The sequence below is a fragment of the Sceloporus occidentalis genome, unplaced genomic scaffold (assembly GCF_023333645.1).
Source record: "Sceloporus occidentalis isolate IW3139 unplaced genomic scaffold, rSceOcc1.0.p SCAF_1, whole genome shotgun sequence".
NCBI classification, from domain to species: Eukaryota; Metazoa; Chordata; class Lepidosauria; order Squamata; family Phrynosomatidae; genus Sceloporus; species Sceloporus occidentalis.
Window position 1 is genome coordinate 209,637,423 of NW_028316981.1, and position 27,395 is coordinate 209,664,817.

The 27,395-nt window shown below is 39.5% G+C and overlaps 2 protein-coding genes across 8 annotated transcripts in view; one reads left to right on the top strand and one right to left on the bottom strand.

Moving 5' to 3' along the window:
• GNE (glucosamine (UDP-N-acetyl)-2-epimerase/N-acetylmannosamine kinase) overlaps window positions 1-14,266 on the top strand; it is a 40,509-nt gene extending 26,243 nt beyond the window's left edge. For all 4 annotated transcript variants that reach the window (XM_089488716.1, XM_089488718.1, XM_089488717.1 and 1 more), the window contains exons 6-12: window positions 2,134-2,221; window positions 3,494-3,704; window positions 4,685-4,814; window positions 5,744-5,965; window positions 7,851-8,033; window positions 9,352-9,468; window positions 12,094-14,266. In XM_089488716.1, coding sequence (XP_089344842.1) covers window positions 2,134-2,221; window positions 3,494-3,704; window positions 4,685-4,814; window positions 5,744-5,965; window positions 7,851-8,033; window positions 9,352-9,468; window positions 12,094-12,329 — 1,187 coding nt within the window. In that variant the 3' untranslated portion in view covers window positions 12,330-14,266. The remainder of the gene's footprint in view (window positions 1-2,133; window positions 2,222-3,493; window positions 3,705-4,684; window positions 4,815-5,743; window positions 5,966-7,850; window positions 8,034-9,351; window positions 9,469-12,093) is intronic.
• Window positions 14,267-18,602: 4,336 nt separating this feature from the next.
• LOC149323300 (clathrin light chain A-like) overlaps window positions 18,603-27,395 on the bottom strand; it is a 28,850-nt gene continuing 20,057 nt past the window's right edge. The window contains exons 3-7 of one of the 4 annotated variants that reach the window (XM_089488720.1): window positions 26,486-26,603; window positions 24,888-24,999; window positions 22,288-22,341; window positions 20,261-20,296; window positions 18,603-19,057 (exon numbers count right to left, since the gene is read on the bottom strand). In XM_089488720.1, coding sequence (XP_089344846.1) covers window positions 18,886-19,057; window positions 20,261-20,296; window positions 22,288-22,341; window positions 24,888-24,999; window positions 26,486-26,603 — 492 coding nt within the window. In that variant the 3' untranslated portion in view covers window positions 18,603-18,885. The remainder of the gene's footprint in view (window positions 19,058-20,260; window positions 20,297-22,287; window positions 22,342-24,887; window positions 25,000-26,485; window positions 26,604-27,395) is intronic. The other 3 variants (XM_089488721.1, XM_089488722.1, XM_089488723.1) reach the window with 3 other exon arrangements.

The window sequence follows — 27,395 nt, forward strand, 5'->3', positions numbered from 1 at the left end:
GAGCATGGTTTTGGCGCAGCTTCCAGCCTCTTAACACACATGCAGCATTTAAACAGCATACCTCCAAAGTGATCCGAAGCAGCATTATTTTGGCCTATCTGTTCAGGCCCTTAGAGACTAACAATGTTGCTTTTCACAGACTATAGCCCCCATCTTCTGGAATGGGAAGTATTCTCCTCTGTTGACAACTAGATGTTTGTGCTCATAAAGCTGCCTTCCTATGTTAGTTTTTTAAAGTGTGCCCAGCTCTCTTAATAATTAGAAAGGCTATTGAACAAATGTATTTTACCTTGTTTTTATAAAGTAGCATCCTTTGTAGTAGTTTGCTCTTCAATGAGAGTGAGAAGAAATCTTTTTCATGCAGAAAGGTATTAACAGGCATGTTACAGACAGGCCCATGAGGCGCAGTCATTATGCACGAGGGGCGGCGCTTCCTGACCGCCTTGCCCCTCGCACGTAATGACTACATCAAAATGGCAGCAGCTGTTCCACACGGCTGCCGCCATTTTGACGTAGAGGACGCTTTGCGTCCTCATGTCGTGCCCCGGAAGTGACACACTGAGTGCGTGACTAGCGCCTCGCGGCGTCTTTTCCAGGACCCAGGATCGCACTCCTTCTCTGCAGTGTCCGGGAACCACGCTGTTTGGCTGCTGCGGTTCCCGGATGCTGCAACTGGCGGTGGCGGCAGACCGCCACTTCTCGGCGGTCTGTAACGGGCCACAGTAACATAAAATAGTCTTTGTATCTGCTGTCTGAGTTAAATCACCAGTTGAAGTGGAAACTGGACAGTAATGTTGCTAATGCCTTGAAAACTGGTTAATGTTCCCAGGCAGGACAAACATTTTAAAACGGGAAATGGGATTATTTCTTCTTTTTCCTCAAACAGAACCTGACAAGCAACATAAATAGGGTTTCTTCAGAGTTCTTGTATGTTGGGGACTACAGATATACACACATCCTAGTGGATGTAATAAGAAGAGACAGAGATAAAGGGGGATAGTCTTTCCCTACTGCTGAGATATGGGTCACTCAGAAGAGTTAAGGGCTGCCAGTGACATTCACGTTCAAATTATTTTTGTCTCATCAACTTACTCTGTATTGTGTGTACAAAATTACAATTTCTCTATTAGTTGTTGATTTGCTTGTGCTCTTTTTTTGATAGTTGTCTTGCTTCTACCCCATTTTCACTTTGGTTTGTTTTTAAAACTATTACCTCCCTTCATTATTGAAAAGGTCAGCTATGACAGCTTGTATGTGTGCATGGGGGTTTGTATTACCTTATTTGACTGGTATGTTTTATGATTCCAAAAAGGCTGAATGGGTAAGGGGCTTCTGGGAGCTAAGGGCAAAAGTAGTGTGCATAGTTGTTTGCACCTGGTGTATTTAACCTTCATAACCTATGTGTTCTCCACTATCATTAAACCAATACATGTTGTTGTTGTTTTTCCTGTTGTTGCTGACCATCAAGTCAATTTTATGTAAACCCTATGAATGAGAGCACTCCAGTCATCAACTGCCCTGCTCAGTACTTGCAAGATTGGGTCTGTGCCTTCTTTTATTGAGTCAATACATCTGTAATATGGTCTTCTTTTTCCTCCTGCCTTCCACTTTACCACTTTTACTGTAATTCAATGGTATTAAGGAACACAAGTTGACATATCATAATTTAAAGTTGCTGTTCAGAACTAGTTGTCCTAGAATGGGCCATCTACTGTGGCACCATTTGAACTTGCATTTCTTTAGAATGTCGCAAGTGCCATATGGGCATACTTAGTTATAATATTTTAGTGAAAGCAAAATGAGTTTTTATCATGTTTTCAAGAAAATATAGTATATTCAGCCCTGTGCTTCATCTTTGGTTCAGATATACTCACATTGCCATTGCCAACAGATATTAAAACATCAGCATAATTCTAAATAATTATATTAGTTTGCCTGCCTGCAATCCAGGTGCAATTTCTCTTCATTTTAACTGTAATGTCAGCATTTGTAGCTGTGGATTAGTGCAGGATCTTCCTGTACTAGGCATTTACATGCTGGAATAGCACTGATGGCATTCAAAAGGAAGTACTCTGTTTCAAATTCAGTTTCTTGTTACAATATCATTTTTGTGACTTCTTTTAAAAAATTAAGGTGAAAATGTCCTTCATGTTCGTGATGCTGACACCCAGGACAAAATACTGCAAGCCCTGCATCTCCAGTTTGGAAAACAATATCCTTGGTAAGTTTAGTCATGTAAATGGTTGCAAGAGATATTAAAGCACGTGGGAAAATACTGTGGTTGTAGCAGCTCTTTTCTCATAGCATCACTACAATACAGGCAGGCTGCATCTCCACTGCATAAATAATTCAGGTTGTCGCTGCTTTAACTACCTTGGCTTCACTCTATGGAACCCTGGGATTTCTAGTTTGTTGTGGTACCAGAGCTCTGACAGAGAAGGCTAAATACCCCACAAAACTATAAATCCAAGAAATCAGTAGCATTGAACTATGGCAATTAAAGTGGTAGCAAACTGCATTAATTCTTCAGTGTAGATGCACAGGAGTGTTCTGATCTTAAGCATCAGTAGATAGCAGCTGTGAATTAAACTAGCATAAGATTACATCTGAGAGAGTGAGAAAAGAACCACAGATTCTCCAGTTCAGATCTCCTCTTGGGCACGGTGGCCTCAGATAAGACACTGAAGTCAATCTCACTGGCAAACTGGTTTTTCATTTACAGTACATTCCATTTGACAAAAATAAAGGAGCGGGACACAAATAAAGGAGCGGGACACAGTGACCTGAGGTATAAATACATAATTACCAATAATATTGGTAGTCATTACCAATAATATCTCCATACTTAAAAATAACCAACAAACATGTTTATATAAAAAAGTAATATAATACAGTGGGCCCTTGATATCTGCTGAGGTTTGGTTACAGGACTCCCCATGGAGACTGTAGCTTAGTAAAATGGTGTCCCTTATAAAAATGGTAAAATCAAGGTTTGCTTTTTGGAATGTATATATATTATTAAAAATTTCAAGCTTTGGATGGTTGAATCCATGGATATAGAATCTATGGATATGGAGGGCAGACTTATTTCAAATTGCAGACTTACTTGGTCTTTGGGTGCAGTGCCTAATTCATAAAAGCATAGTAGAAATAACGTGAATAATGTGTGTTTATTGTTGCCTGCTAGGCAAAAAAACAGCTAGTAAGTTATTTAATAAACAGTTGTGCAGTTTGGTGTATAGGTATAAAAAGCTTTCATTTTAGGTCTTCTTAAATCTTACCCTTTCAGCTGAAACAGGCAAGATGTAAATGTGCTTAAGTTAGGCTGAATTGTAGTAAACATTTCAACCCACTAAAAGTATGACTTATTTCCTGATGCAGTAGTATATTTATCTTTATCCTGCTGTGATCTAGAATGAATTAGATGGGATTGTGAGGTATGTTATTCTTGCTTTATGCATTCCTATTGCTTTTTTGTTTTTTGATGCAATAGTTCTAAAATATATGGGGATGGGAATGCTGTTCCAAGAATCTTGAAGTTCCTTAAATCTATTGACCTCCAAGAACCTCTTCAAAAGAAGTTCTGCTTTCCTCCTGTAAAGGAAAACATTTCGCAAGATATTGACCATATCTTAGAAACCCAGAGTGCACTGGCAGTGGATCTAGGTGGAACAAACCTCCGGGTAGCAATTGTCAGCATGAAGGTAAACAAACTGTAACACTGGGGTGGTGCGGGGGGAATGTCTTTGAGGAGAGGGTGAATTCACACAACCAATTTTAAATAATTATTTTAAAAATACTGTAATGATTTTAAAAACTGGCTGGCATCCTTTATTGCAGTTACAGATTCGTAACCTAGCATTATGGACTCGTAACTGCTCCATATCCAGTAAGACTGCAGATTCAGATTCAGTTGGCAGCTGAAAAGACCTCCTTCACCTGATGTGGCTGCTGGCTGTTAAGATGGGCTCAGGGTCTGGACCAGGAGAGATGCATATATAACTCAGTAGCCAATGTAGAATATTAGTGATTATTTAAAAAACTATACAATATGCACATTTCATTTATTTATATGCCACCTTTCTCCTGGATTATAACCCAAAGCAGCTCACAAAAATATAGAAACTTAACAAAAGACTGCAGGTGCCAGGCATCATCTTAGAAGGGGCTCTCATAATCTTTGCCCTCACAGAATAGGGATGCACTGTTAAAATGGCACCTACTACCACATATATATGTGCCTCATCTACAAACTGTGGCTTTTTATTGATTTAATCATGTTAATAATTAAAATTGAACCATCCAACCAAAGCTTAATTAAAACACCTGTCGGCTGGCAACACTGCGTCACATTTTTATTGTGGAGAGCATTGGCCCAATTGTTTCTCTTTCCTCTACAGCGTAACAGACAGCAGGTAAACAGGGACTTAGCTTGGGCCTGTGGTTTAGGAAATGATAGGTGGAAGGAGCACATCCCGCCCTGGGGATGTTCTTGCATACACACAAATGTTTCACTTGGCTCATATGACAATTTGCATGCCATGCATAATCGTGTGTGTGTGTGTGTGTGTGTGTGTGTGTGTGTGTGTGTGTATTTGAGAATCTATGGCAAAGCTACTACTAAAATAGAGGAACAATAAGTAGAAAAAATACAAGAAGCTTAATGGTTTTTCATTTCATTAAGGGTGAAATTGTGAAGAAATATACTCAGCAGAACCCCAAAACATATGAGGACAGACTAGAACTGATCCTTAAGATGTGTGTTGAGGCTGCATCAGAAGCAGTAAATCTGAACTGCAGAATTCTGGGTGTGGGTAAGTTTTTAACAGCAGCATATTTTCTATCTCACAAAATTAGACTAATATACAGCATGTTACTGTGCTAAACGTTTTAGATATAATATAATATCTTGTGGGGAGGGAGGCAGGCTGGCTCCAACTGCCTGCCTGAAGAAGACAAGCCCTCCCTTCAGCCACCATCTTGCGGGGAGAGAGGCAGGCTGGCTCCAACTGCCTGCCTGAAGAAGACAAGCCCTCCCTTGTATTGTTTTTAAATTGTATGGGTGGGTTTTTGTATTGTTGGGCTATGTATTGGTTTTGATGGTGTTTTTGTAAACCGCTGTGATCTACAAGGAATAGCGGTCTAGAAATAAAATTTCATTCATTCATTCATTCATAATTCTAGTTCTGAAGTGACAGACTCTGAGAAGTAGCTAAAGAAAGACACACAAATTCTTTCAAAAATCAGGAGTTAAAGTGAGGGATGAGACATAGTACTGTATAAGCATCTTGGTCTTCCTCCTCCTTTTTAATTGTAAATCCATTTGTAAATTCCATCTATACATCATTCTTTTGTTATCAATTTGTTAATTTTCAAGAAACAGATAAATAATTCAAAACAGCAAGCACACCCCTGAATATTAAGGAACTTTCCAGAACCAAAGTTATTTATGTGATTACTTCCTCCCAAAATATAGCTACTGTGAGACAACACCAAAACATAGGTATTAAAGAAGCATTAGCTGTATTACATCTCCAACAATTGGCTTCCAAGATCAAAAAGGATCTGGTGCTTTTAGAGTATCTAAAAAGATGCAAAGGATGGGAAGAGGAGGTTGTTTGTTTTGTTTCTGTATGTCAGGCTAACAGTTGATGCTTCATTAAAGTTTCTTTGATCACATAATGATTAGTGTGACCTTTCATCTCCCCCCTCCCTTTTTTTTTATATGTGCTTCGGGGTTCAGGCATTTCTACAGGTGGACGAGTAAATCCTCGAGAAGGTGTTGTTCTTCATTCCACCAAACTTATTCAGGAATGGAGTTCTGTTGACCTACGGACTCCCATATCAGATGCTCTGCATTTGCCAGTGTGGGTAGATAATGATGGCAATTGTGCAGCTCTGGCAGAGAGGAAATTTGGGCATGGAAAAGGAGTGGAAAGTTTTGTAACGCTCATCACTGGGACAGGTAGGTACCTTTGTTCAGATCAAAATCTAACACAATTAAAACAATTATCTTAATACTTTGTCATTTGTCTGTGTAAAAGTAGCTTAAAGTGCTCTAAGTTTCCCTTGTGTTTGACACCAGTTTACTAGTTTTTAAATTGTTTGAATAAGATAGAAACTGCCTTGAGCACTGGAAAAACAGGTTTCAAGACATTTTAGATAGATGAAGACATACTAATCTTCCCATAAATTTTGTTTTTATTGTTCTAGGGGAATAAGGAAGTAACAGGTTTTATATAGGGAAGTAAAAAGCTGAGAATTGGCCATTTTAAGGGCCCGAACAGACAGGCCAAAATAAAGCTGCTTCAGGTCACTATAGAGGTATGCTTTGTCAAAGCTGCACTCTAGTCCTTAGGACTGGAGCATGGCTTTGTCACGGTTTCCGGCCTCTTAGGATGCACGGATCATTTCCACAACATACCTCCAAAGTGACCCAAAGCAGCTTCATTTTGGCCTGTCTGTTTGGGTCCAAAGTGTAAATTGGGGGTTCTTTTTTCACTGTATATAATTATTAAAGTGATTGTTATTCCAATGAGATGAAAATGCTCTCTCATCTGTTCCCCCAGATTTCAAGTCCCAGTATATTAAGGTATAGCACAAGTTACATTTCTAGCGAATTTGCAAGTGGTTTTTCTTAAAATTAAAAATGTCTTTCATATCCTGTCTTCTGGTTCTAAGCAGAGCATTCTTGCTCTAGTCTCCAGCTAGCCCAACCACCTAGCTGCCGAAGTTTGGCTAGGACTCCATTCATGTGCAAGTAATCTATTTTGAATAAGCATACAAAACTAGCCTAGGAGGCTCAGACTAGAAGGTTGAGAGTAATTCAGTAATATAGTACTTTATTTAATGTCAGGCAAGCAATAATTGACATTTTAAAATATTTTTAGGAAGTCCTGAAAGAAAAGCAAGTATTTTGAAATTTAGGAAGAGTTCTGTTATGCATAAAAAGGAAGCCTTAGTTTGGAAAATTCCAGAATTACATTCTCATTTGGACTTTAGCATAAATAATTATAGTGAACACTGAGGGGCTCAACAGACAGCTCGCCGAGTTGGGGCTGCCGCAACTACATGCTGCGGCTCCAATCTGGCCTTTTCACAGTGCAAAATGAAGCCACAAAAAGTGGTTTCTTTTTGCGCTGGAGAAAGGGCACCCTAGCCATTATGGTGGCTGCTTTTCGCCACTTCTTCGGTGCAACACGTGTGAACACTGCACCGAAGATGCAACATGATGCCATCTGGCCAGGCAGGCAGAATTGGGGCGGGCAGGTGGTGTTCACCACGCCCCCACTCTGGACTGTAGAGGGCCTAAATTGTAGTAGGTTTAAGAATAAAACACTGAGTATCCCCTTCCATGTGCATCCTTTCCCTCACAGTTCTTAGGCAACACACCATATTCTCATTCCAAATATGGGAAAAGTAAAACTATTATGTGTTGAATCTGAAAGTAGATTGTATGTTTACAGATGCTAGTCACAGAATATTTCTGAATTTATTTATTGCCTAATGTTGTGTTCAGTCTTATATATTAAAATAGTAATATGACATAAATAGTGTAAGGCTATTTGGAACTGATTTTGGAACTGACAATTTCTGGCACTGTTGGGTCTAAAAGCTGGTATGTAGTGACTGATAGAAACAGAAGGTTGTGCTGCTTGATAGTTACTGTGTTATGCTGGCTAGGAAAAAATATGCATATAACTTTTTGTTTCTGCATTTAAGTAGCACAGAGAATGTTGTTTGCCTTTTTCTTAGGTATAATTGTAAAAGCATGTAGAGGTTACAAGTTGTCTACATATCCTCAGGCACTGCAGTTTGGATTAAATTCTTTTGCTGTCTTTAAATTTCAGGTATTGGTGGCGGAATCATTCATCAAAATGAATTGATTCATGGAAGCTCTTTTTGTGCTGCTGAACTTGGACACATTGTGGTAGCTCTTGATGGACCAGAGTGCCTATGTGGAAGCTATGGATGTATAGAGGCCTATGCTTCCGGAATAGCCTTACAAAGAGAAGCAAAAAAACTGCATGATGGTAGGTACTGTGTTGGACAGATTTTTCTGTTTGTTTATATGATGTGCCTATCATTTAAGTGGACTAAAAATGTTCATCTTCAGTACACTCATTTAAATTAGGGATGGACAGTGGTCCCCAAACTGTGCTCTTTAAGAGATTTTGGACTTCAGCTCCAAGAAGATTCAACCATGTTGGCCACTAGTCTGGGGTTCTGGGAGCTAAAGTCCAAAATTCCTTAAAGAGCACAGTCTGGGGACCACTGGTCCAAATTATGAAGCAAAGGAAAATGAGGCCAAAGAACTTAAAAATTCCAGCAGGCATAACTGTTTGTGCTCATACTAAAGTCCGGATGGATGAGAGAGTACAGGGTGGTCAGTGCTTTCAGGACACATTATGCTCTTTCTTTCAACAGGGGGATGGTTCCTTTTTTTTTACTAAGAGTTATAAAGTACAGATAAGTTGACTCAAGTTTTTTCAGTCAATTTTTGACTAACATTTCTAGACTTATACATACGTATATACAGTAAATTGTTAAGCACAGTATTGAGGTCTGCTGTGTATATTTCTGCTGCCTCTTTACAAATGGTCATTATGGCTCAAGGATAAGTTCAGCATTATCAGACATACATGTCCATAGAAAATATAAAAGAATTTAGTGGCCACCTGGTTCTGCATAAGACCAAGGAATTTCAGTACTGACAAGCATGGTACATCATTTTAGTTTCGTTGAGAATATTGTGTAGGAACTTGCCTACCTACAGTGGACCCTTGCTTTACACAGGGGATCCATTCTGGAAGGCTCCCCCCCCCCCCCCCCGCATAAAGCAAATTCTGCACATGCTCAGGCCCTATTTAGATTAATGGGGCATGCGTTTGTGTGCGACACGGCACATACATTATTCATCTAAATGGGGCTTCCTGTCCGTGTGACTTCAAGTCCACATATGGGAAACCTGCTTATAGGGCGGGCTGACTGTACTATGGACCTGGCTTGAGCTATCATTTCCCTAATGCATTTGCATGTGAAATGAAAGCCAATAGGGTATTTCAACAGAATAGTACAACTTTAAAGCAAAAAAACTCTCAACAAGGTTAATGATGTTCCAGTACAGCAAAGACAGGAGCTATGTCGCTCTCCAAATGCAAATGAACTGCAGTTCCCCACCACATCACAGGTGATGATTAGACCTGTGCACATTGCTGCCCACATGAGATTTTATATGAAAAGTTAATGGCTATATTTCCTTCATTTGCTTTGACTGGTGAATTGTACCAGACTGTTCTCATTTCTCAGTCATTATTGCCATCTTTCCATCCATCTTTTTGGTCTATGCAGAAGATTCATTATTAGTTGGAGGGATGTCTGTGAAGAAGGAAGAGGCAGTAACTGGTGCACATCTCATCCAGGCTGCTAAACTGGGAAATCCAAAAGCTGATAATATTGTCAGAACAGGTAAGAATGCAAATGCAAGTCAGAAATCTTTCTTGGACTCCTAGCTAGTGATAAAATCTGTGATGTGGTAACTTGCTTCCTATTGGTGTAGCACTGACCATGTTCAGTGTCAGTGCCAGAGTAACATTAGAAGAAAGAAATGGGCCCTTGCCCCCTAAGTAAGAAGACCTGGGTAAGAAACAAGTGGCCCATACGTAGGGTGCCCAGCTCATGTATCAGTGGAAGAAAGTGAAGCAAATTTTCAGTAAATCTACCAGTCTTCATGTTAATACCTAGGCAATAAATATAGGGAACTGCTGGGAAGAGAAATGAATCCTCTCTCCCTCTGCTGACAGATGCCTTCTGTCAACGGAGAGAAAATATTTGGATACTTCCTTAATCTCTGGTCCCTTTGGGGGTGAACTCCCACTTTATTAGAGTTATGCTGAGCTATGCTTGCTGTCTGAAAAGATGGTTGTTAAAGTAACAGACATTTCAAGGTTACTGATGGTGTGTAGAACCTTGTCATTTGGAACATCTACTTATTGTTGCTTCTTCTGATCCTTACTGGATCTCCAGAACATCAGTCTCTCCCACAGGCAGGCACACAGTGCTTAGCTTTACTAAGCAGTACAACCTGAGGGAGAATTCTTTCTAATCCCAGGTCAGTTGCATAAAATATTAAGGGAGATCCATTAACCAGGCCTCACAGAAATAATGTTTTAAGTAGTGTTTAGCAGCCCTCCCACCCCCAAACATCCTTCCTGGAGTTGTAATGCACTCTAAGGTCTTAGCAGAAGATGAACAAAAGCTTTGTGATGTGAAAGGGAGAGGGGTTTTTCTACCATAATGATGGCATCTCATGTTGAGGGAATGAAAGGTCTTTTTGTTTGGGATTACCGCCCCTCTGCCATCACCAGTTAACTTTGTACTTGAACACATAGTAAGGTAGCTTTGTCACTGTTGTGCAGACTGCCAGCTCTAATCACATGGGAACTGACTTCGTCCAAGACACAGATTGAATATGTAACCATTTATTTTACTTTTCTTTTAAATAAAATTGGCAACTTTTATCAAATAAGAATAGACAACCCTTGGTCTTTCTTTCCCCCTCAAGTTCTGTTTCCTGCTGTCCTAAATGGTCACTCCTCCAATGATTAACTGTCTCCATAATTCCCCTATCTAGTTTCATCTCACTAACGAAGACTAGTCATACTCATTTTCCTTCATCACAAGAGCCAATTAACATCATCTTTTCATGCTTATTTCAGAGCAGTCAACAAATGCATAAGTCACAAAGGACAGTGCAAAAATACAAGCTTTTGGTTTTGCACCATTCTCTTTGAATCACCTTGTATTCCATATGGATTTATCTTGGGTTGGATAAAGTTCTCCCTTGTTCTAGTAGAGTGGTTCTCAAACTTGGGTTTCCACTTGATGATGGACATTTGCTCCCAGAATCCCTGACCATGAGCTGTGTTGGTTTGCACTTCTGGGAAATGAAGTGCAAGGGCATCTTGTGCCACTGTGCTAGTGGAAAGATTGAGCTTCCAGAAGATACTTTGTGATTTTGGTGGATCCTCCTTACCCCCTGAACCATAGATCACTCCATTCACCAGACTCTGGTGTAGCATTTTCTGGCAATTACTGCAGCTTCTGTAAGGAGAACAATATGGAAATACACTTCTGTCATCTTAATTGTGTAAATACATCTGGAATGACCCTGGATTAACACTGCATGTTAATAAAACCTGAGTAAAATTCATTAACCAATTCATAAGCTCTGTCTCAGAAATAAAACCCATTTTATCTTAAAACTAAAAATAGTTTCCCCCACCCCGTTACTTGTGCTAACCAAAAATAATTCAGAAATTTCCCTTTTGGAAAACTCTTGATCTTCATTAGTTTTTGTATCCTAGGGTTGCTTCTACCATGTTTTTAATTGTTAGAACTTTATTAGTTGTTTTCTTGGACAAGTTGATTCAAATTTGCTAAAGGATTACTGGGTAATATGCAGTAGATTAAAAAGGACTTCTGAATCACAGTTGTTTAACAATAGCCTCACACAGATACATTGCTGAGATTAAGAAAACTTGGTGTAATCAGGAGATGTTCTTGTTTCAAGACATATTTCTGGCCTATTCTTTAGTCACTTATCTTCTGCAGTTGTGTCTGGACATCAGGGTTCATGATTTGTTTGTTTTGTAGACAGATCTTGACAATGCCCATCCCTGTTCTAGAGAACTACTAAATATATAAAAGGCTTTTGGTAGAAATAAAATGATACCTAGCAGGGAGTGTTGTCTTCTGAGTCACTATTTGTCACATGAAACAAAATTCTCTTCTTTAAAACCACAGCTTTAGGTAGGGCTGTTAATGTCAACCTGTCACGTCTCATCTAAGCCTTAAGAAGACAATGGCTTTATTCTGGGCAGTTGGAAGTTATGAGAAAGGTATAATTTCCTGTGGTGTTTATGTTCATTCGGCTGTTGTGTCTGAGGTGGTTTAAGAGGCCTGAAAAATCAGAAATGACAGTGAGGCAAAATAAATATAAATGTATGCCAAGTGCAGTAATTATTTTCTCATTGCATTTTTCACCTCTTTAACTAATTCCAGTATTTTTCTTCTGTTTTTTCCTCCTCACAGCTGGACAAGCACTGGGCCTTGGAGTTGTGAATATTCTGCATACCATTAATCCCTCCCTTGTCATACTTTCTGGTGTCTTGGCAAGCCATTATGTTAATATTGTCAAAGAGGTGATCCAACAGCGGGCCTTGTTCTCTGTACAGACAGTGGATGTAGTTGTCTCGGACCTGACAGATCCTGCCCTGCTTGGAGCTGCTAGCATGGTTCTGGATTATACAACACGTAGAATATACTAAACCAAAAGAGTAGAAATTGATGGCAGCAGTTTACAGGGGTTTATCTCTTTGGAAAGACATTTCTTACTGGTACTAGTTCTGTTTTTGAGGTAGGGTAGGAAATCATTGAGAATGTCTTTATGCCTAAATATTTTATTCCTTCTTTTTATGTGCTTTCCCATTTGTAAGCTGGATGATCACAGGATACTAGAAAGGTGATTCATGGACAAGATCATCTCACAAACGTTTATGAAACTAAACAATTAAAGATGCCACATCTAAATTTTCTTCTTCCTGCTTATAGATTTTCCAGTTCCTTTAGCCGGTGCAGTTATTTCAACAGCCAAACATTGGGATAGTCATTAAACAAGGAATTTTCCCTTACAGATGTATATACTGTAATTGGTTCTTGCTTCTGTAGAGTAAAATGAAAAAACACATTCTCTGTTCGATGAAAGTACAACATATCAGTCTAGAATATGCAGTGATTGTATATGTATTTATTTGCTAAATTAATATTAAAAATCCTCGTTGGGAAAAATAGTTGACTGATGTATGGCGCACTTACAAGAAAGCTTCTGAGAACTTACCATACACAAGAATGAACATAGTCCATACACAAGAAGTGGGCCAAAATACTTGCTTTGTCTCAGGTTGCTTATAGCAGTAGAATTACTTTTTTTTTTAGTGCAAACAATCTCCTCAATATTGATATTAAAGAAACTGTCTGGTCTTGCTTCAGTCAGCTCTGTCATGATAGGAATTGCTTGGGTTCCTTTCACTCATTGATTCATATGAGTAGGCATCTGGCTTGGGAGTATTGGGAGACAGGCATATTAATGTGCAAATATATGCCTTGTGAATGTTGGCAAACTACAACCTGCATTTAAACTGGATTTCAGAGATACCATACAATTTTAACAGCACAGATGTTTCTTTGTGCCAATATATTTCTCTCCTTTTCATCTTGAGGGCCTGCAGAGATACCTTTTTTGTTAGGCTGCCTTATGATACACCCACCAGTATGTATCATAAGTTATGTTGAGGCTGCAAGTCTAAGCATGTTTCCTTAGAAGAACTCCTTTTTACAGCACTATGGTTGTGCCGTTTTTAAAAATTGTTTGGAGTTCATCAGTAGTGGTGGGAGCACATGCTTTCAAAATGCTCAAAGAGCTGAAGGTGAAGACTCACTGGGGAGTCAAGGCAGCTGAGTGTCGTGGTATGCTTGAGGATGCTATGCTCTCCTTCACATTTTTGCTTCAACAAATACTGATGTACTTTCACCATCTTGTGCAGTGCAAACCAACAGTGTTTTATTGAATTCAAAGGAACTTGCTTTTGAGCAGACACATTAATAGGGAGAAACATTCTATGTGTCTTCTTAATCCTGTTCTAAAGGCATGTGAAATTGTGGCATGATAAAATATGATTGACACAAACAGAATGGGATGTTTGAGAATTACCATCCTAAATGTTCAGGAATTGTTTTCAGGGTAGCTATGTTACACAAACAAGGAGTTATATGGCACCTCAAAGGCTAACAGATGCTTTAATACTATGAATTTTCATGGTCTGCTTCCTCAGATGCATGGAGCAGAGTTTAGTTGGAGACAAAATTAATGTACCTATGATTGAAGATGCAATAGTATATACACTGTATACCTATCTGAAGCCCCAATACTTCTTGCCTCTGAAGAAGTGGGCTATGTGGCTATAAAAGCTCATGCTGTTATCCTTAAAGATGCCTTTGTGCCATTTTGTTTTAGTTAGCAGTGTATATTAATATTAAAGGCTTAATGGTTTAGGAAATGTAAGATAAAATAGGGCCTGAGTGCCAGAATTCAGTTCCTAGCCTTTCATTGAGCAGTCTGAATTTCATTTAAATGCACAAAATATTTCTGCCTGTATGCAAATACATATACTATAAAATCCTAGTAAAAAAATATTTGCAAAATTAATGAGCGTAAGATCTTCAGGTTCAGTACTGGGTGAAAGAAGTGCAGATATGTAAGAGAATGCTGCAATGTGTCGTCCTCTTGCTTCCAAACTGATAGCTCCAAGCACTTCCTAGTTTAGCACTGGGATTGATAATTATGAAATATGTAGGTAGGCTGTCACTTAGGGTTTGTCTTTAATACGCCTATGGAGATTTGCTATGGTTTCTTGACTTGGAAGGGTAGCAAGCAGACCGGAAATCCTCTTGATTTAGCATTTTGCAAGTACTCAACAAAAATCACTGGCTCATTCTGACATCTCTCAGGAATGCTGTATGTTGCATCTTACACATTAGCCTGGTAGAAAAAAGTCAATGCTACCATGTTTGAGACAGGGGAAGATATATTGTTACCTAAATAAGTGCCTCTTTTTCTACAAATAGAATGGAAAATCTCTATTCTAGAATTATGTGCAATACCTGCCCACATTATTCGGGAGTATGTGGATGAGGTTCTTCACATTTTTATACTCGTTGCCACCCCAGTTCTTGAAGCAGGCTACATGTTCATTATTGTACTCCCTGAGCCCTATAATTGTCAGATGTTACCAGAGATGTTTGCAATGCAGTCACTTGTCAGGAGGGATGGTGGAAATCCCTAGGTGGAAAAGTGCCACATTCAGCAACTTCCTGTATTTTCTCCCTCTCCTTCCTCCATACATAGTCCTTAATGCACAATTTTTTATATGAGTAAGTATTCCCTCTTAAGAGTCTTAAACAGCCCATCAAGCATCCTGGGCATAAAGGTAAAGGTATTTCCCGTTGTCAAGTCGTGTCTGACTATAGGGGGCAGTGCTCATCTCCATTACTAAACTGAAGAGCCAGAATTATCAGAAACTACTCTGTGATCATGTGGCCAGCATGATTGCACAGAATGCTGTTGACCTTCCTATCAGAGTGGTACCTATTTATCTACTTGCATTTGCATGCTTTCGAACTGCTAGGTTGGCAGAAGCTGGGACTAGTGATGGGGGCTCACACCATCATGTGGCACCTGGGCTGCAAAATGCCACAGTAGCCACTGCCCTAGGCATACTGTGCCTGTATTACAGCTGAGCAGCAGACAAATGGACTCAATACTACACTCTCATGTAAATAAAAATCAGGGTATTCAAGTATCTTCTATAGAAGTTTTAAGATGGTTCAGAACTGTTAGGATCCCATATCAGATTTATAAAGCATATGGATGCAGTTTGATAGGTGCTAATATAACGATCAAAATTTCTTTTTCTACCATAGAAACATTGTTTTTGTCCACTGTTTTAGTGCTTAGGTGCTATCAATATGTTTTGCAAGGCAAGTAGATACCAACCTTAATACCTGTGTTACTGTAGTGCCTGAATCAAATCCATACTTTTGTAGTCCTAAGCTCAGTATGATTTCTATATTTTTTGTCTGATGTAGTAAAAAGGTATCACTCTGCTTGAATATAGCACCATTCATAAATAGGTATACTCAGAAGACAGACTACATCAGTGGTGTAATTCTTGATCTAATTTCCTTGTCATTTTCAATTGTGCTCCTTCAATTGGATTTGTTCCTCATTAGCTATCCAGTCTTTCTTAACATTATTTGTATACACTTCTATTCTTCAGATGAATTTTGAAATGTAACAGGTCTGAAGTGAGAAATATAAATACAAACACACCAAGGATCCATACTTACCTTGTTTCCAGAAGCCAGAAGCTAAAATTCTTGTGTTGTATCTTAGCCCACTATAAAATGCTCTATGACTTGGATGGGGGAGCAAGGAGAAAGATCAAGGAAAGAAATGATGTGACAGTCGAAGAACAGATCCATGTTTTGGGATATAAGGATATGTCAAAACGGGTTGTGCCAGCTCTTAGATTAGCCCAGAAAATAAATCAGTTTATTTCAGCCTCTTTTGGAAATAACTAGATTCATTTCCAGGAAAGAGTTAGGGCAGGATTATTTATTGCTAATTTACCTTTTCTCAGAAAAGGCTCTCAGCTAGACAAGAGTGGTGTTTCAGAAAATATTCGAAAATGGCAAGCAATTTCTGGTACCCAATACTGTTGAAACAAAGAAAGATAATGTAAAATAGATAGGTATTTTTAGACTGGACACAATCAAGGGAAGGTATATAGTAGCTGTTTTAAGCTATCCAAAAGGAAACGGCAGAAAAAGAAGCAGAGTTGTCTGAGCTCCAAATAGTAGAACACAAACTACTAGGTTTAAAATAGAGACAAATAGAAAGTCACTAAACACTAGTTTGAAACTGCTCTCCTTTATTAGATCTTTTCTACCTGCCGGCCAAATGCAGGAAATCATAAAAACATTAGAAGAGCCATATTGGATCAAACCAAGGATCAGTCTAGTATGGAATTTTTTTCACACAGAATGGCCAATCAGTTGTCTATGGGATGGTCCCCTGCATGACACAAGTGCAGCATCACCTTGTACCTCATACTCCTTGGCAACTGATACATGAAATCAGGCAATTCCCTTTTAGAGCCATTCCAGTTGGCAAGCATCAGGTGGCAGTTAGTTCCACAGTTTAACACATTCCTCACTGTTATCCAGTGGTCCAACTTCCTTCTCAGCTGGCTTCCTGCTCCTGATGTTACTGTAGTTCTGGATACAATTAGCAGTGTGTTCGTCAATGTCCATGTTGGCGTTCTTGATTTTCTGCTGGTTATTGGACAAAAGAATTTTTGTTCCTGAAGGAAACTTTTCTAACATTTTCATTCTTACTGCTCATCAGCCATACTGGTGACCTCTTGGACTTCATACTTTCTTTTATGATCTGTGATATGCTTTATATATCAGTCTTTATTAATGTCATTTTGAATAGACCCCAAAGTATCGTGGAGAGATTAGAGAAGTTTCTCCTGAAGTCAAAATCTGTGTTGGGAGTTCCCTTGAGCCTAGTTTTGTTGGGAGGGGAGGGGGGGCTCTGATGTGATGCTGGTGGCTACCATGTCTTCTGGCATCTGCTATTAAAAACACAAGAGGTACTTCATGTGCAACATGCTGGCAGATTATGGTCTCTGAAATAAATGTCCAGCTCATGCTCTGATAAATATGCTGTGTGATGTTATTGCTGAACTGCATCCACAAGTTCGCCCTCTGATCAGCCACAAAGTACATATTAGGTTATCCTTTTAGAGGCAGGTTCTGAGATTGCTTTGAGTATGGAATGACTTCAAACAGGCTCCCATACCACAGTCAAGAGCAGCCTAGGAAGCACTCCTGGGACATAAGGGTTGTACTCTAGCTTTCCTACAGGGTCGAAAATATTACTGATTTCTCCCTTCTTCCTGTTGCTCTCTAAATCGGTGCTACTTAAAGTGCTAGTCCCCAAACCATTGGCTGATGGTCCCTGTTGAATTTCCAGGAAAGAAAAACAATTTTGGCCAAGGTAAACAAATTTGGTACCAGTCCCTCGCACATTTGGAGCAAGGGAATTCTGGTCTCTCAAATCAGATAGCATGAGATGCTCTTCTCTTTTGAACTAGTATAAAACAGAGCTTGTTGATTTAGTGTTGAACTGGAAGCTTGTTAGTCCAGTGAAAGCAGAAAAAGTCCAGGCCAGAATATGAGATGGAAAATTATTTCCATAGGAAACAGGGAGTCCAGTTTAGGATGCCCTCCTCTGAAGGATAACATGTTTTAAAAGTGCAGTTTAACTGCCTAACCAGTAACTCATGCCATCTGTCAAGAGCAGCGTTGCCAGACCTGAAAGGTATTGTTTTCTTAGGAGCTAAACAGAAGGTTGAATGTTACCAGCTAGTTTTTTCTTGTCTTGGTGTCAGATATAGCTTCTGCTACTGAAAATATTTTCCCCTTCGCTGCCACTTTAAAGAATTAAGAGCCTTTGAGTTCTAGACCTGACAGCCCTGCTCATTACAGAGCCCTCACCACTCTCACAAATACAGATTACAGGCCACACCTATTAGACCTATACTTTAGGTCTCACAAACTCTGCCATGTATTTCCTCTTACAAACCCAGCTAAGAGTAGCATCCAGCAAGATCAGAGTTTCCTAAATTAAGCTAGCAGATGGAAGATGGGATGGATATAATAAAATCACTGTGCCCTCTGCCTTGTTACCTGGAGTAAAGCCGCAAGGCACAGCTGTAAAGAACAAAATTTGCTGCAACATCCAAAAAGGAAAATACAGTGCTTTACAGGAAAGGGACTTTTTTTTTGCTTTACTTTTTTGCAGGAACAAGATCTTCACTGTTCAAAACTAGGACTGATTTTAGATACACAGGTCACAGGAGTAGTATGTTGGGTATACAGTGGTCACTTTGGCTTTTTAAGTCCTCACACAAGAGTGCTGTTTAAACAGACCTTTAATATCAGTACAGTTGAAAGTGAAATCTCAGTGCCTGGCAGCAGAGATTATGATTCTAGAAATTACCTCCCAATCTGGACACCAGGAGGACACAAATGAGGGAAGAACATGCAATCACAAAACAATGATCAAACTCTAAATACATCATGAGGTTTGGTCCAAAAACAGAAACATTTAAACATAATTAATCCAATTACTGCAAACACAGCTTCTCTGAGTAAAGTTAAAGATATTGCATTTATAGTGTTGTGTATGCCTTCCCTTCAGCGAACCAGTGGAGCCTGCTTGAGTGAGATCAGCACTGAACGCATGCGGGACACATCCTTCGCCTGCTTACTCGACTTGGGGTTAAAGTCACAGAGCCGAGCCACACGTTCCCACTCGGTGCCAGGGGACGATTCATCAACATCATTCACAAAGGCTTCTTCAGCTGCCCTAGAAGCAAGGCAACACCATATTTAACCTCAGCCATGCACATTTCCCATGCCTTCTCCCATGAACTACCTGCTTCCTTTTTATTTCCAACTTCATGGGGGGGGGGGGGGAACCAAATTGTAACATCTTGAGAGTGTCCCACTCCCTCTACCCCAGAACTTCCTGACAGAAAAGGAGCAGTAAGTAGTCAAGACACACAGGAATAGAGGAGTGTTGTGTAAAATGTTGGGATACAGGTGTATGATTTAAGAGAGGAGTGCAGTCTCAGACTGTTTTAAGTAAAAGATGGGGTTCAAAGTTATCTCAGAGTGCTTTAAAAGCACCATCCAGTGCCCTATGCATAGGATTATGTGTAATCACTGAATTTCTTTTTACTAGCAGATCACAAATACAGTTCACATAGCTGACAGCTATCTGTGTTGGATGATACATACTTAAGATTTATATGGAAACCAGAGCACAGAACTAAGAGGTGTGTCGGAGTGGGTCTGTGAGACCCAATTTCCTTACCACACATGATGCTCAAGGTCTGCAGGGGGCACAAGTTAGTTTGACACAGCTGAAGCTAATTTTCCAGGGGGAAAAGATGTGCTAGGGATGAGTGATAAATTAACCTTTATTTTTTGAAACCATTGCTAAGACTTGCAAAACACAGAATAACACTATATGACAATTCTATATCCCCACTCCTATAAGGAAAAGCAGAGCTTCCCAAAAAAATTAAAAGTAACAACTCTCACGACTGTTAAGTGCTATGGATTTGATGGTGCAGGCTACAGCAAGGGGCATCAATGAAAAGCCAATTCAGAGGATACCTGTCTGTTTGTTTCATCCACTTACATATGTGCATAATGGACATCTAAGAGTCAACATAATCTTTTCAATACTGGTATGCTGCTGTATTGCTTGAACACAAAAGGAATTCCATTTTTCAGTAGCTAATTATGAAAATAATGAAGCCCTGGGACCAACACAGAAGCAAGAGGATTTAACCCAGTTCCCAACCCCCAATTATGGGAAAGGCAGCCCTCAACTAATCCAACAAGCAGCACAGGAAAAAAAGCAATGGAGATGAGTCCATGAGGTTCAGCACAGACCACAAGGATGATTGAATTGTACAGACACCACTGATGACAAGGGTCACTACAACACTGCTATTGCATGGGACAAGACATTTAAAGGGCAGTGAAGAGTTTACTTAACTGTTCTAGGCTGTAGCAAGGATGGTTTATGTTTGTGCTTAAAGGTGAAGAGAAACAAAAAAAAGGAGAGTTTAAGTCAGATATAGAAAATGAAAATGAGCATAATGCAGATGATAAGTAAAGCTGGCCAGGCATGCACTTCGCAGCAGCACCAACAGTTGGGAAACCTCCCACCAGTTTTATTCTTCAGCACCTGCCCTGCAGATTTCCTTCTCTTCCTCCTGCCCCACTGGCTATAAGAAATAGTCTTTCTCATCAACTTCAATGGCAAATGCAAACATAACCTGTAAGTCCAGCATTTCAAAAGTCTGGGATTGTTCTAGCTCATCTATCCCCATTCAATGACCTTTAGTACATGGCTAAGAACAGACACATGCTTGCAAAAACCATCCCGCTTCTCAGGTGCTGCCGTGCACACTCCTAGTGGCACACAGGCCATGAAACTGGAAATACTTGATAAGACTGGAGCCCTCTGCTATAACCCTAATTCAATTTGACAGCACTGCCTCTTCCCAAATGATGCCATGTCAGATAAGTAGGGCCTGCAACAGCAATTTCCTTGTGTCCTGATCTTGCCACTGAAGTAGCAGTTCGTAAGTGACTGTTGTACTTTACTCCCACCTCACTTCCTTCTCACTGCTTAGTGGTAATGACCATTTGGTAAAACTGCTGCTTGCTCCAATGATGTTACTAATTTATCTCAGCCAGAAACAAAGCGCATGGGGATCACCATGATCACTGGGGTGAATGGGTGTGACTTTCTAATTCAGAGTATCAACAATCCAATAAAATGGCCAAGTTTGTAGAAGTAAGTAGGCAAGCCAACTGAAATAATGTAATCTCAGTGTAAAAAATATACACTTCCAGAAGACTGGAGTTGTTTTGTAGTGGGAGAAAAATCTGGCCCACATATTTGTACTTCGTAGAAGCACTGGTGTATTTTGGACCACGTTGATACTAAAGGATACTAGTAATTTGCTTACTGAGTTTCTTTACTGGTAAGTAATTTATCTGAAATATATTACAAAGTCTTCTGTGCTCAGAAGATTCCTCCTGTCCTGTACATTTAACTCATGGCAGGAATTTGCAAAAAAAAAAAAAAAGAATAAACCCACCTCCATTTTTTTAAAAGGCCATCTTATTGAAAAGCGTTGTAGTTACAGAGAGGTACAAATGGAGCTGTTATGGTTTTACATATTCTTTGCACTCTAAACAACTTGTCCAAACAGCACAAGAGGGCAGCACTGAGTAGGAATGTTCTAATTTTGAGATTTCTAAGTATCATTATATCAGTGTATTAAGCACAAATCACAACTGCACTTTGTTAAGTATTTAGTTTTCAACATACCTTGGGCTACTTTTTTTTTTTTTTTGGAAAGTGCTACAGAGCTCAGTGATGACTATCAGCAAACAATTTACATTTCTACCTTAATATTTCAGTTATGGCATGGAAGATCAGCCTCAATATTTCCTGAAACGATGCTTTTCTCTGGGTTGCTTTTTAAGGTTTAGGATTAAGAATATTGTACTGCATAACCCATTGTCCATCACAGGTTTACAAGCTACAACCATGCTTAGGCTAACCCACAACCACTGTATTCAAAATCCAGATGGAAGCTGTAACAATTTCTCACTGAACCTTTTGAAATCCTAGTTTCTTTTCAGTTCTGCTTGTCCTACTTTCACTATACCTTTGATTTAAAGTCAGCAGGCCATTGAGGCGCAGATCAGTTGCTCACTGACCAGATGGGTTTGCTAAGATTCTCGCTAGCTATCTCCAAATTTCAGTATTCCTTCCTAATTTATAATCATACATTTCCCATGTTATGGATGAGACCCCTATTCCCATTCATAACCTGAAAGTCCAAGACAATTTTCTTCCAATCTGATATACCACAGTACATGTTTCTCTGCTAGGAGTGGTTTGCTTTGGCATACTTTGGCCACAATAAGCATCAGAGATTAGAAGTGTTAATTGAAACTGATGGATAATGGAGCGGACAAATAACCAGTAGTTAGGCAACATACACATAACCAATCACGTCAGCGAAGGGTTGTTTGTAGAAAGCTTCATCTGCCACCCTGGGTGGCAAGTGGTCCACAGAAGAGGCAAGCGGGCAGGAGAGAAAAAGAGAGGAATAAGCAGAAGAAAATACAGTTGAAGAAGTATTAGGTTTAGTATGTTAAACATGTAGCATATTAGTCTGACCCTAAAAATGTTAAGAAATTGCCAGGGAAAGGAGGGAAATTGTTAAGAAAAACAAGCTAAGCACTGAGCTGCTGGGTTGAGGAACACTTTGACCCAGTGCAACTATAATACTGACTTCCATCACAGCATGACTTGTAGATCAAGCCAGACTTCACATCACTTAGAGGCTTTAAGTTTTAAACTACAAAGACATCAGACTAAACCAATCACCCTAGTAGTAGTTCAGGATTTCTTAATGCCAAGAAAGGAGGAAATTGGTCCTGAAAGCCCCATCAGCTGCAGCTGACTACTGATTTGCAAGCCATGGTTGTTAGGGAGTCATTCTGTCTGGAACAGGCCTGTCAGTAAACTGTGCAGGTTGAGAAGAGGCAATTATCTGCTCCCCATGTCTTCTTTTTCTGCAGTTTGCATTTATCACACAGAGGTTAGCTAGGCAAGTAACAGTTTCTATTTCCAATGTGGAGGGCTGAGGTGTTGCCAACATTTGCAGGAAGAAGTAATTCTTATCTCTTGTGTTGGACATGAAGTTAATTATCCAGACACTACAGAATTCCTTGACTGCCTCATTCAGGAATGCCAAGAATGGAGTAGACATTTAACCTATTAGGTTAAGTGACACAGGTCTTTTTCTGGGTTATGAGGAGGGACAAAAAACAGAGCACGTAAACCAGTGTTTTCACTTATTCCATCTTCCTACATATGAAAGAGCAGGTGGAGAACCAGGATCACCTGGATTAAAATCCAAGATAATTGGACACCTTTTGACAAAGCACTGTCTTCTTTACCTTTTACGCTCTTGTAGGGATGTAAATTTTTGTAAATTTTGTTTGTGCAGGCAAGAAAGAATAATTTCACAATTTTTCTCCTTGCTTGCAAGGAAGTAGTTTAAATTGAATTTCCAACTACTGAAATTCAAGTACTTTTTATTATTACTTTTTTATCTTGTCATTTTGTTTAAAAATAGCACTCAGGGTAGCAAACATAATAAAACGAAAGAAAATTGCGAAAATCAGTATGATTATCAAAAAACATTTAAAACATCAAATGGAAAAGATGCAGCTTCATACCTTATAAGGCATGTACTATATACTGCTTTCTCATCTCTAGACCCAATGCTCAATCCCCCAAAGTTTAAATATATAAACAAAACAGTTAAATAGCTGTACAATGGGCCCACCACATTCGCTGGGATTATGGGCACAGGACTCCCTTGAAAGTGAAAAAAAACACAAATAAAAAATCACTCCTTTTTAAACCTGAGAGATCACCTCTCTAGGAATCTCTAGCTCCTCCAGCATAACTCTGTGGTCAACATCTAACCAAAGAATCATGTTGGAAGACCTACAAATGCATAGACAAGTGTTTTCTCTAGGATTCTCTAGATCCTCCAGCACAGTTCTATGGTCAATTTCCAGTAGACTCTCTCTGGAGGACCTAGGTATTCCTAGCGAGAACATATTAATCAAATCAGCAGATAAAATCACAAAAATCAAAGTCACAAATGTAGAGGGCTGACTGTATAGAATATTCCTTAATCACAGGTCATTACAGTGCATGATAGACTTAAGCCCAATGAAATCAGTGGCCTTAAATATGAACTGGACTACAGCCAGGATTGATTCTGTTGTGTATTGTATGCATTGCTGCTGCTCACTATGAATCTCTTATCAAGGGTATGTGTTAGATTTAAAATTAGCACCTTTGCCCACTAGAGGTTCCAGGGGAAGGTTACATTAAACACAGAACAGTACTCTCTTTACTCCCTCCTTTATGGTACAAATAATAGGAATAATTATTGAAATTCTTACTTTGTATTGGTTCCACCTACAGATACTGGAACTCCATAGCCAATGGCTTAATGTTTTGGAACAATCCACTTAATTCTGGCAAGAGGTAGCTTAATCATCATACAGAACAAGTGCATAGCTAATGCTGTCTCTCTGCAACTCCGGAACCAACCATGCGAATGCATGACTTCTCCACCCCATCTCTTCCTCCCTCTCTCAGGTGGATTTCCCCTTACTTCTCTTGTTGGTTTTATCCATGATTCATCATTCTATCAATTACAGATGGATAACAAATTTCTTCCTCAAAAAAAGGCAGAGTTAATAAGGGAAGCATTTCTTTAGCCTTGACTATGGTTGTCATCTGTACAGATTTTGTGCTACTCCAAAGCTGAAGTTGACCTGTGAAGGGTCAAACTAAGTAGGGGTGGGAATTCACATCATAGGTGAGGGGAAAGTGATGGGTATCCTTGAGGCTGGCTCCCCATTTGCTAGTTGTGACTTGTAGGGAACCAAAATTATGGCAGCACTGTAAAAGCCAAAGAAAGACAAGAATGCAGCAGCTGTTCTGCAGCCACAGTTTTATTCTTCCTTAGCAGAAACAAGAAAACAAAAAACACTGCAATCATTCTTACCTGTTGCTGACTTTTGTTTTCTGTAGCTGTTCATCTTGCCTTGCATACCATTCCTCCAGCTCCTTTATTGCTTTCTCTTTCCATTCTGCTTCTTGCTTTCGAGAGTTTGCATCTTTAAAAAGGCAGACACAAGAATGTGGCTTACACACTAACATTTGCTCTGGGGGAGAAAGTATAGCTAAGATTCCATGCAGTACGTAATCCAGTCTTTCGAAGCCACAGAGCTATTGGAGGCAACGAATCACCAGAGGAAACAGAAACCAGAGTTGCAAATGATGTTCTACAAGTGTGGGGAAACCAAAATTAAATACAAGATCATCTAGGGCACTAACAGACATATCCAGAAGTTTAATCCTATGAATCAGCTCCAATGACAGATGCTCAAGAAGTAGCACAACTTCACCATTTCTACCCTTCCTTCAAAATCTTTATTTTTTTGATGACCAATATAACAGCAAAGTCCACAGAATGAGATACTGGTAATCTAACTTCCAATTCCTCAGAAACTGAGTTTGTTTTAAATTACAGCCTCTGGCCTTCACATGTATGAAGTTGTTTATGAATGAAGATACTTCTATTGAAATCTCAAAGGCCAAAGGTTCTAGTCACCAAGATCTCCCTGGATAAAGTACTCAGGAAACTAATGCCTGTTTTTCACGCACTAAGTATCACAACCAAGAAATAAATTATATAAAATTTATACATTTGTATTTCATGAGGTCCTCATTTGGGATATCCTGCCAAAAATGGCAACTGTGTATTTCATGCTTCAAAACAGACCTGTCCATGGGAAGCTGTACAACAGGCTCTTCACCACTTCAGCAATGCCACTGTCCTCACATGGTGCCACCACTGGGTTGTATTATCAAACCCTGCTGCCATTAGGCCCTGCCACTTGGGGGAAGCTATTATCCACCACAAGAGCCAAGTTCCCCTGTATCCAACATTAAATACATCTGAATCAGGACACTGGTTTTTAAAATGCACCGTTGCTGGACAATCAATTAAGAGCCTGGAGGCCAAAACAGCTTGAAGATCTTTTCCTTCTGGTTCCTAGCATAGCCTCTGATTCAAAGCATGTTCAAATGAAGTCTCCCATGGGAGTTCCAAGCAGTCTCTTGAACCCTCTCCTTCCCAGTATAAACAACAATAGAGGCTCTGACAAACAGCTCAGTCCCATGTGTAAGTGGAGACATATCCAACGGGAGGTGACAGACAGAGGACCTTATCGCATTACACTCTTAAAACGGGGCTATGTCGCTTTAACTGCTGTGACTGCCTCCTGTTGCATTCTGGGACTTGTAGTTTAGGAAGGGGCATTTAGAATATTCAGCCAGAGAGCTCTTAAGCCTTACTGAACTATAAAACCCAAAACGCAACAGGAGGCAGTCAGAGCAGTAAAAGTGGATTAGCCCTGTTTTAAGAGTGTGATGGGGTAAGGTCATAGATTCCACCCAGGTTGGGATCCCCACTGAAGTAACGGGCAAAGGAGCCCTAGCTTGTGAACTGAATGCCATTGTTCCATCTAGATATGACTGATTCAAAATACTATTTCTATTAACAACTGGGGCTGAAGGACAAATGACCCTGGACATTACCAAGTACTTCTAGACGTTCCCGTTGCTCCTCTCTCCATTTACGGATACTTTCTGGTTCTGTCTGGAGACGATCGGCTTGTGAAATAGCAGCATAGCAGTCTGTTGGACCGTTGCTCTCCTGAAACAGGCAGACAAAAGACAGGAATTTTAACAAGCTTCACTGAATAACACATGCTTTGAAAGTAGCACTACTTTCATCAAAGAAATTTAAACATAAGGAGGATGCAAGAGTTCAAGATTTGGTGGACAGGACTTGACTGGATAAGGTTACTAGCACAGAAAGGCTGCTGTACAATGGTTAAAACAAAACAAAACAAAACAAATCTTTGAGTGGAGAAAAAGAGGGCATCTGAATAGTCTTTCCTTTCTAAAGAAATTATCCATCCAACTACCTCTCCAGATACTGAAGAAGCTAAGTGATAATAGTGTCTATTCCTATCATAGCATTCCTCAAAGAGGTCACAGCCTATTATAGAACTTTGAAAACTGAGGAAAACACAACATGGCAGTGTAGAAGTGGGTGTCAAAATCTTTTACAGACTAACATTTTACTCAAGGAAACTTGATTAGTATATTTAGAGCATCCATTTCTGAACTGGATTTGTTGCACTAATACACAGAGAAAACAACTCTCTCAAAAAATACTAGTATCAAGTCTTGCATATGGCATAACTCAAGCCTCTAAGCCCTCAATGTCTTGTTCATATACTGCTTCATTTCATGCAGAATCCACAAGAGCCAGCCAAAGGCTACCTGTAGTAGTACTGTTCTTTAAGCTTCTTTTTAACATTTTATTTTGAACTGTTTTGAGAGTTACTAGTTTAATCACATTTTAATGTTGCTTTTTTGTATGTTTTAATTAGACTCTACTTGTTTTATTTATAAGCCATCCTATACAGTCTCAGTTTTG